The 15,181-nt window shown below is 33.9% G+C and overlaps 1 protein-coding gene across 1 annotated transcript in view; it reads left to right on the plus strand.

The window, feature by feature from the left end:
* The window catches only part of TBC1D22A (TBC1 domain family member 22A), a 142,770-nt gene that overhangs the window by 37,565 nt on the left and 90,024 nt on the right, over positions 1–15,181 (plus strand). The window contains exon 9 of the mRNA XM_066182937.1: positions 13,803–13,912. Coding sequence (XP_066039034.1) covers positions 13,803–13,912 — 110 coding nt within the window. The remainder of the gene's footprint in view (positions 1–13,802; positions 13,913–15,181) is intronic.

Raw genomic sequence — 15,181 nt, forward strand, 5'->3', positions numbered from 1 at the left:
CAGAGCTGAAGCAGAGATTTCTGGTGTCAAAACAGGTGGCTTGGCGTTTTCTTTTCCAACTCAAGATGTGCGTTCCTGTCTTCTCCTTTTGGTCTGCATTGACTTTCCTTGGGCACAGTTAAACTGGCTGTAAACTAGGCCGATAATAAACTGAATTATTTAACTTTCTGCCCTCATCTTGAGGATCAGAGCAGAATATCAGTGCTGTTGTGGGGACAAGAGCATGTTAGGGAAGAAGGGAGAAGCAAAAGTCTGTTTAGTGCCAGGTGAGACTGCTTTAGCATTAATGCTAAATAATTAGTGTTATTTAGTAAAAACACATGCACATGATAAGGATTTGTGAATTATGCTTTCTTTTTGTTTAGCAGGTTAGGGAGCAAACAGACAGATAAAGGATATGGCAACCTGCTTTTGTATTATTTTGCTTCCTAGTACTGTCTTCAATCACCTTGATTTACTATTGACAGTGCAGTTTTACAAAACCAGTTCTTCTCTGTTTCAATTTTTATTTCGCTCTCTAATATACTGTCAGATTTCTGAGCTAATTGGAATAGTTAATCTGAAATGTTGGATGCACTGTTGCATCCAATAGACTTGGGTTTTGCCCCCTTCCTTTGCTTTTCCTGTGTAGACTTTTTAAATGTTAATTCTGTCACATTTTCTATAATCTTACTTTTTTTTTTTATTTTAAGTACATTTGTAGTTCTTAGTAATCAAACTGTTTAAATTCATATCATATTGATGCGGTGGAGAAAGTGACTCCAGTAATCTTCATGACCTCTACTGAAACAATGAATTTCTTGAAAATCTGTTCAGTTAACCATACAAACTGTAAAATGAAAATTCTCGTTCTTATGAACTGGCACATATTCTAGCTTGAATAAAGTGTGGGCTGTGATAAAATATCTTCTTCAGTTTGATTACAGATATCGAGTAGTAATAGTCCTGGTTACTTAAATCGTAAGGATGTATTAGTTGACAAAGTAGGATGTACCTCAGCTTTACTATCTTTCAGGAAAAAATTAATGTAATTCAACTAAAACTGTTTTTGTGGATAATTTATAAAAAGGCTTTTATCTATTTTACAGTGAAGTAAGCCTAATTATAGTTGGAATTCACTGGCTGTTGTTAACAATAACGTCCAGAAATGAAAAAGAGACGTTATCTTCAGTATCTCCAACTGCTTAATTGCCTGTTATTTTTAGCTTTGTGTGAGAGAGAAAATCAGTAATTTGAGTAATGGTTTTAATTGCTCATAGTCTCTTATGAGTGTCTGTTTAAAACAAAGCAAAAAACCCTCCAACCTCCCTTAATGCCTGAAATTTTAAGGTTTATTAGCCTTTCAAAGTTTTTAAATTTTTAAGTGAACTTCAAAGTAAGAGCGATCTATGTAATTTTGTTCAGAATAGCATCTACCTACATATGAAGTTGCTGTGCTCTGAATCTGAAACCTGTCACTTTACCCTACATAAATAAATGTTTCAAAATAGTATTGTAACTAATTATCATATTTTCATTGAAAGTTGCTGCAACAGTTGCTGCATTTTTTGATCTCTGTCTTACAAGCTTTAAAAAAAGTGTCTAAATGGATTAAGAAAGGTTGGCAGTGGAGAAAAGCTCTAAGAGCAACTATGGAGGAAGCAAACACTTACTTTCTCAAAGATTAAGGTAAGTGTTGGACAGAGGATTTTTCAGACCTAATGATTTCTGATGACTGGTAGTACTAGCTTCAGTATACCGCTGTTTAAATTAAATATTGTTTTCTTAAAGATGTGTATGACTGACTTTCCTGTGAAGTAGGGAATGAAAAGAAAATAATCTTCAGTGGCATAAAATAGGAACTGAAAAATTCACAATTGCCATTTCATAAAAATTTTTTGACTAAATCTGTAGGTGTGATATTACAATCATCTTCCTACTCTTCCTAACAGTACAAAGTTTTCTTATTGATGTTAAAGCAGAAATAATTGGATTATATTTCCTTAAACTTACAGCTTCTTATTTGTTGTACTGCTCTCCCCATTATCGCAAGTGGTTGCATCTGTGGGTAGAATTCCGTGTTTTGGGTTAGCCTTTATTTTGTTTGTTTGTTTTAAATATTTATTGTATGCTTCCATGTCTTACTAAAGAAGTATGTCTTGAGAATACTGATCAGCATACTACAGTGTATGGCCCACCCTCCATTTATTTTTTGAAGTGAAGCTGTGATTTAAAGTGAATACTTTTTTGAAAAGCAGCTGGGTAGTTCATGCCCATGTAAAGCGCATCTTTTAGATGACTGTCATCGTTTTTACACTTTAGAGAAAAAAACAAGTAGGAACTTGGAAGTTACTAATAAAAATTTCTTTAGTCATATCAGTGCCAGGAAGTCTATCAAAGAGGCAAAAAATCTGAGAGAGGCCTGATGGAACCTATAAAATACCACCTCATAGCAGGAGATTGTGTGGATTTTTTGCTTAGATATTTTGTGAAGAAACTTTCTAAACTCTGTCTTATGGGCAAAATCAGAGGCATTCTTTTGAATTTTTGCCATAAGATATGTATAGAAGAAATATCTGAATTAATAAGAAAAATTCTTAGGCCAAATGGGACTAATCAAACTTCAGTCATAAGTAATCAGAATAAATAAGTCAGATTTAGCTTTTCTATTGATTTGAAGCATTTGATGTTTTCAACTAACTCAGATTTGTCTTTTAAATCATGGTATTTTTGTGTTTTCAAGTTTGCTTTTTTCTTCTTTCTCTGATGTATACTAGAAAGAACATGAGGAAAAAGAATTTTTGTTCCGCATGTGTATATTAAAACAAATCTGTCAATGAAAATTCTCTTTTACTGCATAGGATGATGTGGATTTAAATTATCTGCTTTTAAAGTTTGTTTTGCATCTATATATGTGTTTTGAAATTTTCAAATGTATCTGTCCAAAGATGTGCTATTTCATGATACTTAGTGCACACTCTTGATATTTTAAAAATGAAATTAATTTTGTAATATGAATGCTAATGTAAAAAAACAGTGCATTTCTCAAGTTTGAAATACATTTTGTGGCTTATATTATCTCATTTTTGAAGGCAATTAGGAAACTAATATTATGAGAAAGTAATGAGACATTAGTGAAGGGTATTCTGTTTGAAACTACAGACTGGAAATGTTGGGTCGTGGGAATAAATGGAAAAAAAAATCTTGAATAGTGGTAGAAGGAGTAAGCTAAAATTGAAGAGAAACCGTAAGATTTTTTTCAGCTATAAAAACGCAAGAACTGTGAAGAAGGAAGTTAATTGCAATAAATATAGTTCTGGGAGAGGCATGTATTCCAAAGGGAGCAGCATATTTCAGTTCTGGCTTCAGCATTCTTACTTCTCCTCTCCCCATGATCTCCATATAATTAGTGATCATCTTTCTATAGTGAAGTGGCACAGAGGTGGTTGTACTTTCCAGATCTAAGTCTTCTGAAGCATGCTTTCCAACAGACTGGGAAATTACTTTAAAGGTTTTCATGCCACTGAAAGTGGCTTTTTATATCCAAATATCACAGGTTTGTGTATTTATTATGAAGTAACTTGTGGGAAGGAAAGCTACAAGAGAAGGAGTTGTTTAAGCAATGACAACATGCTTTACAGATGGCAGAAGTGTAACATTCCAATCCTCTTGCATAGATCTAGCAGCTGAAGATCTAAGAAAAGATTTTCAGATTAGGTGGATCAGTGCTTTAAAAACAATTGTAAGAAAATTTTTTTGTCTTATTTTCAATGAGATATATGGTTAGTTAATAGCTTATAGATGTCAAACCAATACAGATAAGTTTGCCAGAAGTTTGTGTGCTGAAATTTCAATTTGAGGTGGCTTTGCTTGTAGTTTAAATGCAAACTTTTTAAAATCACAGTAATGGAGTCATTGGGGCTTTCATTAGCATGGGGATACTTTGCTTGTTTCTTATTTGAGAAATCTGATATTTTAAATTTTTACTTTAAGCTATGGAAAACAAATTTTTAAAGCAGAAGTGAAAAATTATGTATTTAAGCACAATAACAAAAAAAAAGGGGGGGGATGTTTTCTTGCAAAACAGTTTTTCTTCTGTAGGCTTTCATTGCATTATTTCATAGTAGCAGAAAGTACTTAATGCTTTTATAGCACATTCATTTTGACAAAACCTAGTACATAAAAAATATATGCTTTTGAATTGTATTCTCATAAAAAACATTTGTGAATTGATTTATGTGTTCATCTTTAGGTAATTATGACATAAAAATTTACTGTGGTATGACTGAAATTTAAAGACAACTGCCTTTCTTGCAGTAACATTCTTGCAGAAAATCAGAGATCATACTATTATTTTTGAACAGACAAGAGCAACCATTTTTTTTCTTAGAGGTTTGATTATTCTTTATCTTGACAATAAATACCTACACAATATGTAAAAACATATTTGAATTTTCTGAAAAAAGCAAGCCTTAGTAAGTAGCGTTTTCATTAGGAAAGTGTGAATCACAGCAGATTAAGGTAGTTAAGGAATGGATTCAGCAATTAAGCAATGTAAGAGCTAGTGTTTCCTGCAGAGTACATTCTCCTCAAATATGCTGCTTCAAGTTCAGTATTTGAAGTTTGTGCTGAGAAGCAGAAATAATGGATGTTACTCAATTTCTGTTGTAAATAAGGCAAGAAGTCTGTAAGATGGTTTTCTTATTAGCTGTGAATGATTAGTGGGAGATTACTAAACACAGGAGCATGTCATTTTGGTTAAGAAAATTGATATATATCCAGTTGAAAAATGGATATTGCATAGTGTGTGTTGCAGCAAACTGCCAATGTTGTAGACCTGTGGGGATGTTGCTGAGGGACAGTTGTTTCCTCTGCTGTCCATTTTTCTTTGAGAACTTATTTTATTATGCCATTCAATCACCTTAATGGGTTAAAATAAAAATTGCTACATGAGTGAGTGAAGTTACATTTATGCAGAGTTATGATCATATGTAGAGGGTTTATGAGCTTATGTAACAGTGGCAAATTTTTCAGTCTTTAGTCACGGGAAAAATTACATTCCTGAATTTTTAGACGTTTTTATATTTATGTACAAGTTTTTGGTTAATTTGTATTACTTTTATATTTATCCAAATTAGAGTTGAACCTTTGAGCTTTTTAAGTTATCCAGGAAATATATTAAACATATTGCTGTTTATGGAATTGCTCAAATGAGTTCTCTTGCCAGCCTTCTATTATTAAGTAATTACATGGGAGACAATTTCTTTTTTTGACTTTTTAAAAATAGTTTCAGTAAAGAAGTATTGATTTTCAGTACTTTTAAAGTTCACCCCTGCATATGCAGTTACATACACTGGTTTCTTTATCTTTTCAATATGTTGTAGTCTTTAGTACAGTTGATTTTTTTTTCCATCTCCAATAAATAGTTCTTTTTCAAAGCTACATGAATTTATAGCTTCTTTTTGAAGGCTTTTCCAGTGCTAGAATGATAGTTCTGAAGTAACTCTCTAATCAATCCCATACCTGAACACAGGGAAGGCCTGTGTTCCTGAGGTTTGCTTTAAACTTGTTTGACTACGCTACGGTTTTCTCTTGTCCCACACTTGATGTTTTGTCTCTGTGTGTTTGTGGATATGTGTGTTGATGCTTTAAAAAATTAAATGATAAAGCACAAACTTTAGCACTTAGCTAATTAAAAATGCAGTGTGGGAGACATGTTTAACCTTTAATCTTTCATTTCCTATTCTCAAGGCACCTTTTGAATTTCTCAGGGAATTCCCTTATGGGGCATTCTAAGAAAATACTCATCAGCATCCTGTGCTCATCATGCATAGTGGTTGCTAATTATGAGTCCCTTAATTTGGTGTCACATGCACAGCTTCTCCCTGGCAAGCTGTTTTGGTTGACAATAGCAAACCTATTGAAGTGAGTATTATGAGAAGAATTAGTGCTGAGCATTGTGTTCATTGTTGCTGAAATCCATTTTTAAGGAGAGCTGCCATCTTCCAAACTTTGAAGGCTCCTGTTTCGTAATAATGTCATGCCCAAGGATGTGACTTATACTCTTCCTTCTAATTTCAAGCTGCATTTACTGGCAGATTTCTCACCTATGTGGAAGAGGTTCTCAATCCTGTATTTGGCATGATGCAAGTTCTTTGAGTCAAAGGCCTGTTGATACCACCAGTTTTACTTAATTCTCCTTTATACCCTATTTTGGTCATAGAGCTTTTCATCTTTCTCCCATCTGACTTGTGGAGCAGTAATCTCAGTCTGCAGACTATGAGGAATCAAGATCTTTTGTTTAATTTGCAACATGACCTGAGAGTTTCCATTTTCAAATAAATTTACCATCCTTAAAAACAGGTCTGCTTTTGTGTATGTATGTGCAGTGGGTTATGTATATGAAATAAGGGCAAATTCTGGATTATTTGGTGTAGAGGAAAAATATATACTTGCCATTAAAATCTTGCCAAGAAAAAGCCTGGGAAGAAAAGATCTTACTGGCAAGCAATGCAGGCCCACTAAAGGAAGTCTCTGATTGATTTACTGATTATTTTCATACAGAATCTGGAATTAAAGAAAAAGTATATGAAGTGTCTACTCTTTTGTGATAGAACAAATTGAGAGTACTTGTAGGGTCATACATTAGTTTTGATAAGCATAGAAGTTCAGTCCATGTGATCAAGTTTACAGTGTTTTTGGATAGGATGATTTGCCTTCCTTGCCAGGTCACGCAAGATAGCTAATAATCTTACATTTGTTTTCAGTTGATCCTCCACAATTTCCTTCAGATGCAACAGGAAGCAAGATAAATATCTTTATACATCCGTATAAGAATGATGTTTCAAACATTAATCATTATCTTTTACTGATATGAATTCTCTAAATAATTTTACTGCACATGGTGACTGTTACAATGTTAAAATAGACAAGTTGTCAATATATCATGTATGTGAGAACATGACTGCTAATAGGGGAATATTTGAAATGCAATAAGGTCATGTTTTAAGCCTGGACTGAGGAGATGATTAAGGTGTTGTTGTTGTTGTTGGTTTTTTTTTTTTTTTTTTTTTTTTTTTTTTTTTTTTTTAATTTTACCTTTGTGACTGCAGTACCACAAAGAAAAGGGAGGGTTTCACTTTGGTGATTCATCCTTAACAGCTCAAGAGCTATTTCAGTCAAGATTAATATGTAACTAGGACTTTTTCAGTTGGAGATATTGATATGGTAATATACATATTTAATTAGGCAATTGTTGCTGAAAGAATGAACATTTAAATGCTCTATTATGTCCTGATCTACTTAGAAAAACATTGCCTTAGTGCAGCAGTGATTGAATAGGTGTTTAATAAAGCTTTTTGAAAACTGAGTTTGGAATGGAATGTGAAAGATCTAGCTGTGGAAATAATTCTGTGCACCTCTGCATGCAATCATATGTGTATGATTTTGTACTTTGCATACTTGGGTGGTGACCTTTATGTTAGGTCTCCCTTCAGATGCAACATCTGAAGTAGATTGCAGCATAAAGTAAGCTTTATACAGAGAAACACCTGTGCATCTGTGGTCAGAATGGTTTCCATGTACTCCTGCAAAAGATACGTAATTTGGACTTCAGGTGTATGGTAATGCTTTTTCTACATTTACACAAATTAGTGCTAGAAAAAACTCCGAATTTATCTTCAACTCATTAACTGATCTTATGTTTTTTATATATTATTTTGTATACTGGGTGTATGTAAAGAGCACTCATAATTTATTAGTGATCTTTCAGTCTGCTTTGGGCTTCAGCACTAGGTCTTTTTTTATCCTGCCATCCATTTTATCCCCTACCTCGCACTCCAGTGTATTTGTCTGAGTTTTGCTGATTCTGAGTGTTGAGAAACAATTTCAAGATAAAAAGCTACAGCTAAAACATTAGTAACACAATTAAATGTGTGTTTCACTAAAAATAATCCTTTGAGAGCAAGTGTGCTTTTTTTAACGGAGATAGCTTTTGTAGGACCTTGCTTAGCATAACGAAGTATGAAAACTATCAAGTTACATTTTTTTTTCACACTTTATAAAGACTGAGTTTTGGTGTTGGTAACAGGTTTAGAGAATTTCTGAATGCAAGCTACCTTTTTGTTGGTTGTGTGTGTTTTTATCCCTGATCTGTACTGAATAGGTAAAATTCCAGCACTCTTTAGAAGAAGTGTATTACATTTAAAAGAGAGAAATCAGTTATGAACTTAATTTTAACCTTCTGAACAACTTTAAAAAAAAATCATCCATTGGCCCTAATCTTGAATTAAAACCTACTTTTAATGGAGGCAAGCTGTTTAGCATGTTTACTTTCTGCTGTCATTGGGAAACTAAATCTGTAAGTAGCTGTAAGCAATGTTTTTTTAAATTTTGATTTTATCCTTATATCTCTGCCTTTGTGGGTGTATCCAGTTAAAGCTGTTTAGAAAAAGTTAGTCTTTTTGCATGGTGAGAAGTTTCAGAAGCATACCCTGGGAGTGAGTAAAGAAGAGCTAACACCATGCTTACAGCAATGCACATATTCAGATCAGCATGTCATAGGCTCCATGCTACAACAGTTTCCCTTCAGGCAACCATTTTCCTGTCTTTTACAGTTGTATAGATAACATGATAAAGATCTCCACAGGAAACTGAAGATGATAAGAAATGTTTCTGTAAGACTTTGTAATTGGGAAGTTTTAGGCAGTGATCTTTTCTCCCCCAGATATTGCACATGCTGGCCTGCTATTTCTGTCCACGTTCTTTTATTCAGTCTTTATATTACTGTCCATTCAGATTTCACTCATTGAAAATAAATTGAAGATTATTTAAAACCAGAAATTGCAATTATGTTCTCAAGCACAAATAATATCTTACGTACTTTTGGGATGGTTATTTTGTTATTTTTGCTTCTGTTTTTCCTGAGATCCTTTGTGGTCTTTCTTTTAAAACTTTTCTAGTGTGTTTATTTCTTCATCCAAATAAGAAACAAAAAGAAAAAAAAAAAAATAGATACCAACATGGAGCTTGACTGCCTTTCTGTTAAAACTGCAGGCAAAAAGAATCATTTTGCACTATGTAAATACCCAAATAAATGAATAAATGCTAAATATGTAGATTATGATTTTGCATAGCATTCTGCCAATCAAATATTCCTTAATTGGAGCTCGTTGTCAAAATGGATGGGCTTTTGAAATTTCATTTATACTGTGGAAAAGAGTTATTGGATATTCAGTGTCAGTTTTGAACTTCCTTATTAAAGTGTAGCAGGTAAGGTGGATTGGTGGAGCTGAAACCGTTGACGTCACTGAGCACTTGCTTGTTTGAGATTTAGCTTTTGTGATGCTGTGCCATCTTTATTAGAAGAGTTCTTGGTGCTTCCACAGTGTAGCTCCTTGTTCCTTATACACCACGTTTGAATCAAAAGGTACCAGTTAATGTAACATATCCAAAAATGTATATCTTAGCTGATTTAATGAAACCATAGTTTTGTATAGCTCCAAGTAATTAGATTATTCGTTGGAATACTTGGTTGCAGAATTTTAAGCCTAAGTTTGACACAGTTGCTTTACACAGGGGAAATACTGCTAGGGTACAATCGAAACACAACTGAGTTGTCTTAAATGCTTAATTGGATTCTTTTTAATTTCAAAACTTTATTATCTGACTTCGGAATGGATGACTTAGTATGATGTGTTGGAAGCACAATGGGATTGAAAAGTGGTCTAGAAGTAGCTTATATATTTAAACAACGTATAAAAGATCTTGAATTATTTTGTGTTTAAGGGGCTTATGGAAATGCTAAAGATCAGTCTTTAAGCCACAGAAAATCAAAATGTTCTTGGATATCTCTTCAGAGAGGGGACAAAACAAGACAGCTGGACAAGTACTTCATAAAATTGCTATTTTTGTGTCTGTAATGGCTGAGCATTTGGTTCTGTGACATTATAATTGGGGACTGCCAATTCTTTCAGTGAGGAAAGATTGCTAAAAGCTATCTATGTTTGTTGTTGTTCCCTGTGGAATAATGAGACTTTTACTTAGAGTAGTGAATTTATGTCAGACTTGTGTTCTTTTCAGAAAGGCCTGTCCTGGCTTCCTCTTTGTGCTTGGGGAATATACCTCTGATGAACAGTAGTTGGAACCATTCAAAGATATTTCTTAAAAGCTATATTGTATTTTCTGGGGAAAAAAAATGGTCATTCTAATTCGATAATCCATCTTTATTAGAACAATCAGAATCTAGTTTTTCCAAAATATTAGTGCTGGAGTGTTGTTGCTGTCCAAGTTGCTTCATTAAGCATATCTTCACAAACTGCCCTGGTTTTCTCACAGCTTGCAGGTAGTTCAGTGACAGGACAGCAGATCATTTGGTGGGTGTTTAAAGCTTTATTTCAGCTGAGTTTAGACTTCCACAGTTTAGAGATCTTCATTCTGAGGCAGTCCTTTTAAGAGCAAAATATAGCTAATACTGAGAAACAAGACCTTTTTTTTTTTTTTTTTTTTAACTGTGATTCATCTGATTTATTTCTTTCTAGTTTAGAACAAGTCAGGTAGTACTCTGTCACTTCTTGGTCTTAGTTGGATGTGAAGGGAGGTGAAGATGCCCACCTTTGATGTTTATGTGGATCTTCAGCTTTTTTGTTGGTTTAAAACCTGATGTGAAAATATAGTGTGAAATGGTAGATTTTGAAAGAGAGAGACAAAAATGAGGTAAGATAAGAAAGATGAGAAAGAGAACATAAAAAATCTTTTTCATTTGCTATCTTTTCTTACCCACGTGTGTTGTGCTATGGTTTATAGCTGCCTTTTCATTCAGAAATGTGATAACAGTGTCATGAAAAGAAAAGGTGCTCCAAGGCAGAAAATTTGCAAAGGAGCACATTGTCAAAGTAGTTGTGATCTCATTCTTTCAGCAAATGTTTTGTGGAGGAGGGCCTGAAGACTTCATTCACAGGGAAGACAGTTCGGTATATGTTTGTGTTTTATATAAATACAAGGAACTGTGGTACATTTACTGTTTTTCCTGTAGACATAGTGAGGCAGAGTGAGAATGGGTTGCTTCTTTTTTTTGCCATTTGAAATATTAAAATGAAAGTTAAAAATATTGACTAGATTTTTTTTCCCACTCTGGCACTGGTTTATGAAAGTATTATAAACTCTGTAATTGTAAGACTTTTTTTGTGAGTTAGTATGTGCAAGATGTACCAAAGTTTTTTTTCCTGCTGTAGTGGGTATATCATTAATTTTTTTTTCTATTTGGAAAAGTTTTTCTTTTCTAAATTCATGTAGATATTTATTTTTAATTTTGGAAACTGTTAAAAAGAGCTTCTCCGCTGAAATTGTGGGGTTGTCTTTGTGGAGTTTAAAATCTTGAGGCAGATCAGGTTGGAGGTAGACAGATAAATACTTAAAATTGACGTTTTTAACAGGTTCATATGAAACTTGTCATCTTAAATTGACTTTTCTTTGTCTGTCTGAAGTCTAGCAATTTTCAGTCTTTCTATAAGTCTTACAGAAGAGTGAGTACTCTTTGTAATTTTTCTGTTTGTGGACTTAGTAATGGACATGTTGATATTTCTTTGCAACTTTTTCTGGGCTCTCAGGGACCTAATTTTTTTTTTAATTTTTTTAATTTTTTTTTTTTTTTTGAGCTGCAGAGCTGGCATTTCAATTTGGATTAATTTTGCTAAATGTACATCACTTTATCTACTTGTCTAATTTTAGTTAGATTATTTCAACATGTTTTGGTTCTTCTGCTTATACTGACCTGCATGCCTTCCTTCAAAGGTTTCTTGTTATCTCTATTCTATTCAAGCATTTTTAGCATAAAAATACTTTTATATTATGTTAAGCTCTTCTCTTAACATGTGTTTTTTTGTGGAGAGATTAAGTTTAATAAATGAAATGAAGCCAGGTTTTTTCTAGAACCTGTCTTTTATGTGAGGAATCTAACAGAGAAAGATGATGGGTACCAGGGGACTGAGAGGAGGAGCATTTGCTCCCACTTGCTGCCAATGCTGCCCCCAGTTTCCATAGAGCATTGAGAGAATTTACTGTCCATTGTGGGGCTTCTCCCTCCCTTTTATTGAGAGGAATATGCTGCTGACATAAAGACTTTCTTCCTCCTCACAAAAGGATGTGCTATTAAAATATACTGGTGCTGCAGTCTGCTGTTCAGTCATTGTTCTGAAAGGTAGTCTTATATTGGAGTTTATTGTATAGGGTGTTTGAAATATGTTGAGTACTTGTTTATCTTCTTTTAGAAACTGGGTTTGTGAAACTGTACTCCAGTGCAAAGGTGGCATTCCTTTAATTACCAGTAAATGACTATTGGTTCATTGTTTACAACCCTGCCACCTCTGAGATCATCCCATGCTAATATTTTATGCTGCAATCCCCTGCTTTATTTACCACATTTCCCTAGTAGGTAAATATCTAAAGTAACCTTATTAGCACAACCTAATCTTCTTGTCCTACAGCTATTAATATTTCACAATCCAAAACCATTGATCCCTTAGAAGATGTACACCCACATATAGGAAACAGTGCACAGAGGAATGCTTTGGTAATGCCTTGCTACCAGTGTCTACTAGTAGTGGTAAAATCACAGGTATACTGAAATGATTCTAAAACGTATGTAATGATAATGGTTATTACCAATGGACAAATAGGTGCTTTAAGGTAGCATAATCAATTGTGACAACCTAAAGATGAACTTGGGCATCTCTAATTACATACTGCAAAGCTACGAGACAGGTAATAGAGGAGTTTTAAGATAACTATTCTTGGCTTTCTCTTACTTCTTATTCTATGCTAGCTTAGAGGTGTGTAATGGAGAAAATTCCTTCTTGGGTATCCCATGCACAGTTTAGGTAGAATAAATCCCTTCTGCATGTCCCTCTCCTTGAGAATAAACCAGGGCTGGGACAGATGCTTCCTTGATACTTATTTTGATACAGTAAGACACTGTGAGCTGCTGCAAGAAGGAAGCTACAGCTTTTGCTTAGAGCTGTAATGGTCATGTTAAATAACTCTCTTCTGGGAACTTTGAGAGTTAGGTGTCAGGACAGCACATTCTGTGTCTTTTCAAAATGGATCAATGCAGATTCCATGCCTTTAAAAGACAATGTAAATTTGTGGTTCACTTTGAAGTGTGAATTTCTTTAAACCCACTTGTGTGGTAGAATTGGTTTCCATGAATTAGATGTCTTTTGGATTCTGTGCTTTTCCAGTGTTGATAATCACAGGGTTTTTGGGGGATGGTGAGTGGAAATCATCTGTTTTCTTTTGTCTGATTTCCTTCTAATTCCAAATACTTCCCTGAAAAACAAATACTCCTTGAAAAGCTATAGTCTGCTTTCTAAATAAAGTTCAGTGGTTTTCTGAGAAGTATTTTTCAGGGCTTTTTCTTCTGTAAAGACTGGCAACATATTTGCATATTCTGTGCATGGTGCAAACATAGTCATCTTCTTCAGGGATTGTTCATATATGGCTTGAGGGCTCTCAATGTGCTTCTGATTCTCTTTCAGATGTGAAATGTTTAGAATAAAGTAATTTATTATATATTAATTCTGGTTAACCAGGCATGATTTGAGATTTTCACAGTCTGCAAGAAATTAAGTATTCATTAACATTTAAAGCCATTAGATGACACAGTTTAGCAATAAATGATTCATTTAGTCCCTGTTAAAGTAAATGTGCATTGGTTTCTGACTAGAAGATAAGTGGTGGCTGTCTTTGTTTTCAATTATTTTCCTCATTCTTGCTTTATTTATTCTGTGCACTTCATTGCCTTGTCTTTCTCTCTTTTCCTGAAACAGAAGAAGAAGAAGTGGAAAATTTTGATGTTTCCAGTCTGCCTGAAGAAGTGCTGCAGAACATAGAAGCTGACAGTTACTGGTGCATGAGCAAGTTGCTTGATGGCATTCAGGTAAATTGATTTTTCCTGTCTGTAAGTAGTGGAGTTAACTGATTAATGTCATGGCTTTGAATTACTTTAAGGCTGAAAAACAGTACATCTATGAAAAACAGAGGAGAAGTCGATTTTCTGATTGGAGAAATCCACTGAGAGTTTGGTGTAGAAAGGAAAAGGGAAAAAAAAACCTGTGCAACTTCTCTTCATCAAAATGTCTGCTTTATTGTGTTTGAAGTTCTAGAGCAGAACAGAAACCTCCAGTTCTAGATACAAGTTTTGCAAATCTGTTGCCAGGCATGAAGAATAGTTGCTTAAGATCTCACTGAGGTGGTAAAAACCTGCCTTATTTATTAATTTTTAAGTTGTTAATATAGAAGCCTAAAAGTGATTGCTGTCTTAATAGTTCCTGAAATTATATTCATATTTTTAAAATGCCTATTTAAAACTTGATACTTACGCTACTTCACTGAGTGTTTGAATTTTTTCTATGTGGAAAAGCTGTAAATGAAGGCACGATTTTTTTACATGCAGCAAGTTGGAGTCTAATAATGATAGATTTTTGTGTAAATGTTCATGGATTTAAAAGTCTATGAAGATTAGAAGTATCTACAAGATTCTTTCCTTTGACATGTTTTAATATGAATGTTTCATTGGCTAAGGTGCATTGTGAATTGAAACTTGTAGTAGTTCATTTTTGACAAAATGGACATGGAATTGAGTCAGCAACAAAAGGCTTTGACTTTTTTGAAGGTGTTTTAGGTGTATTTCTCCTGGTTAAAGGTCAAACAGCTTAGTGTTTTGTGTACCATTTTTGAAATGCATATTCATTTTCCCACGTCAATTCCTGTAACAAATGCTGGTTTGCCTATGTCTCCGAACTCCTAAATTTTAAAGTATTTGACCACATAGCAAAAATATGTGAAGAGTTATAAAGAAAAAAAGTGAGAGCTTGAAATCTACTGGAAAGGAAGAAAGGCAGGTAAAGAAATACAAACCCTACAACTGTTTTATCTGCCTCTGGGACATTGTTGTCACTGGCCTGCTTTTTTTTTTTTTTTTTTTTTTTCTTCTAGGAAAGGAAGTTCACAGATTAGGTAACTTCTCCTTAAAATTCAGTTTTCATACAAAAACTGTTTCTTTGTTTCACTGAGAAACAAAATATGGAAACCAATTGCAATGGAATTAAACTGCATTGATGAAAATTTAAGCTGTTACATAAATGGAATAGTGTTGGATGTATTCAAGGGTACACTCATCTATCAAAAGAAGGCTTGAAAGATTATG

This window comes from Chamaea fasciata, unplaced genomic scaffold, assembly GCF_029207755.1.
Source record: "Chamaea fasciata isolate MVZ Bird 193981 ecotype frontalis unplaced genomic scaffold, bChaFas1.0.hap1 SCAF_5, whole genome shotgun sequence".
Taxonomy (NCBI): domain Eukaryota; kingdom Metazoa; phylum Chordata; class Aves; order Passeriformes; family Sylviidae; genus Chamaea; species Chamaea fasciata.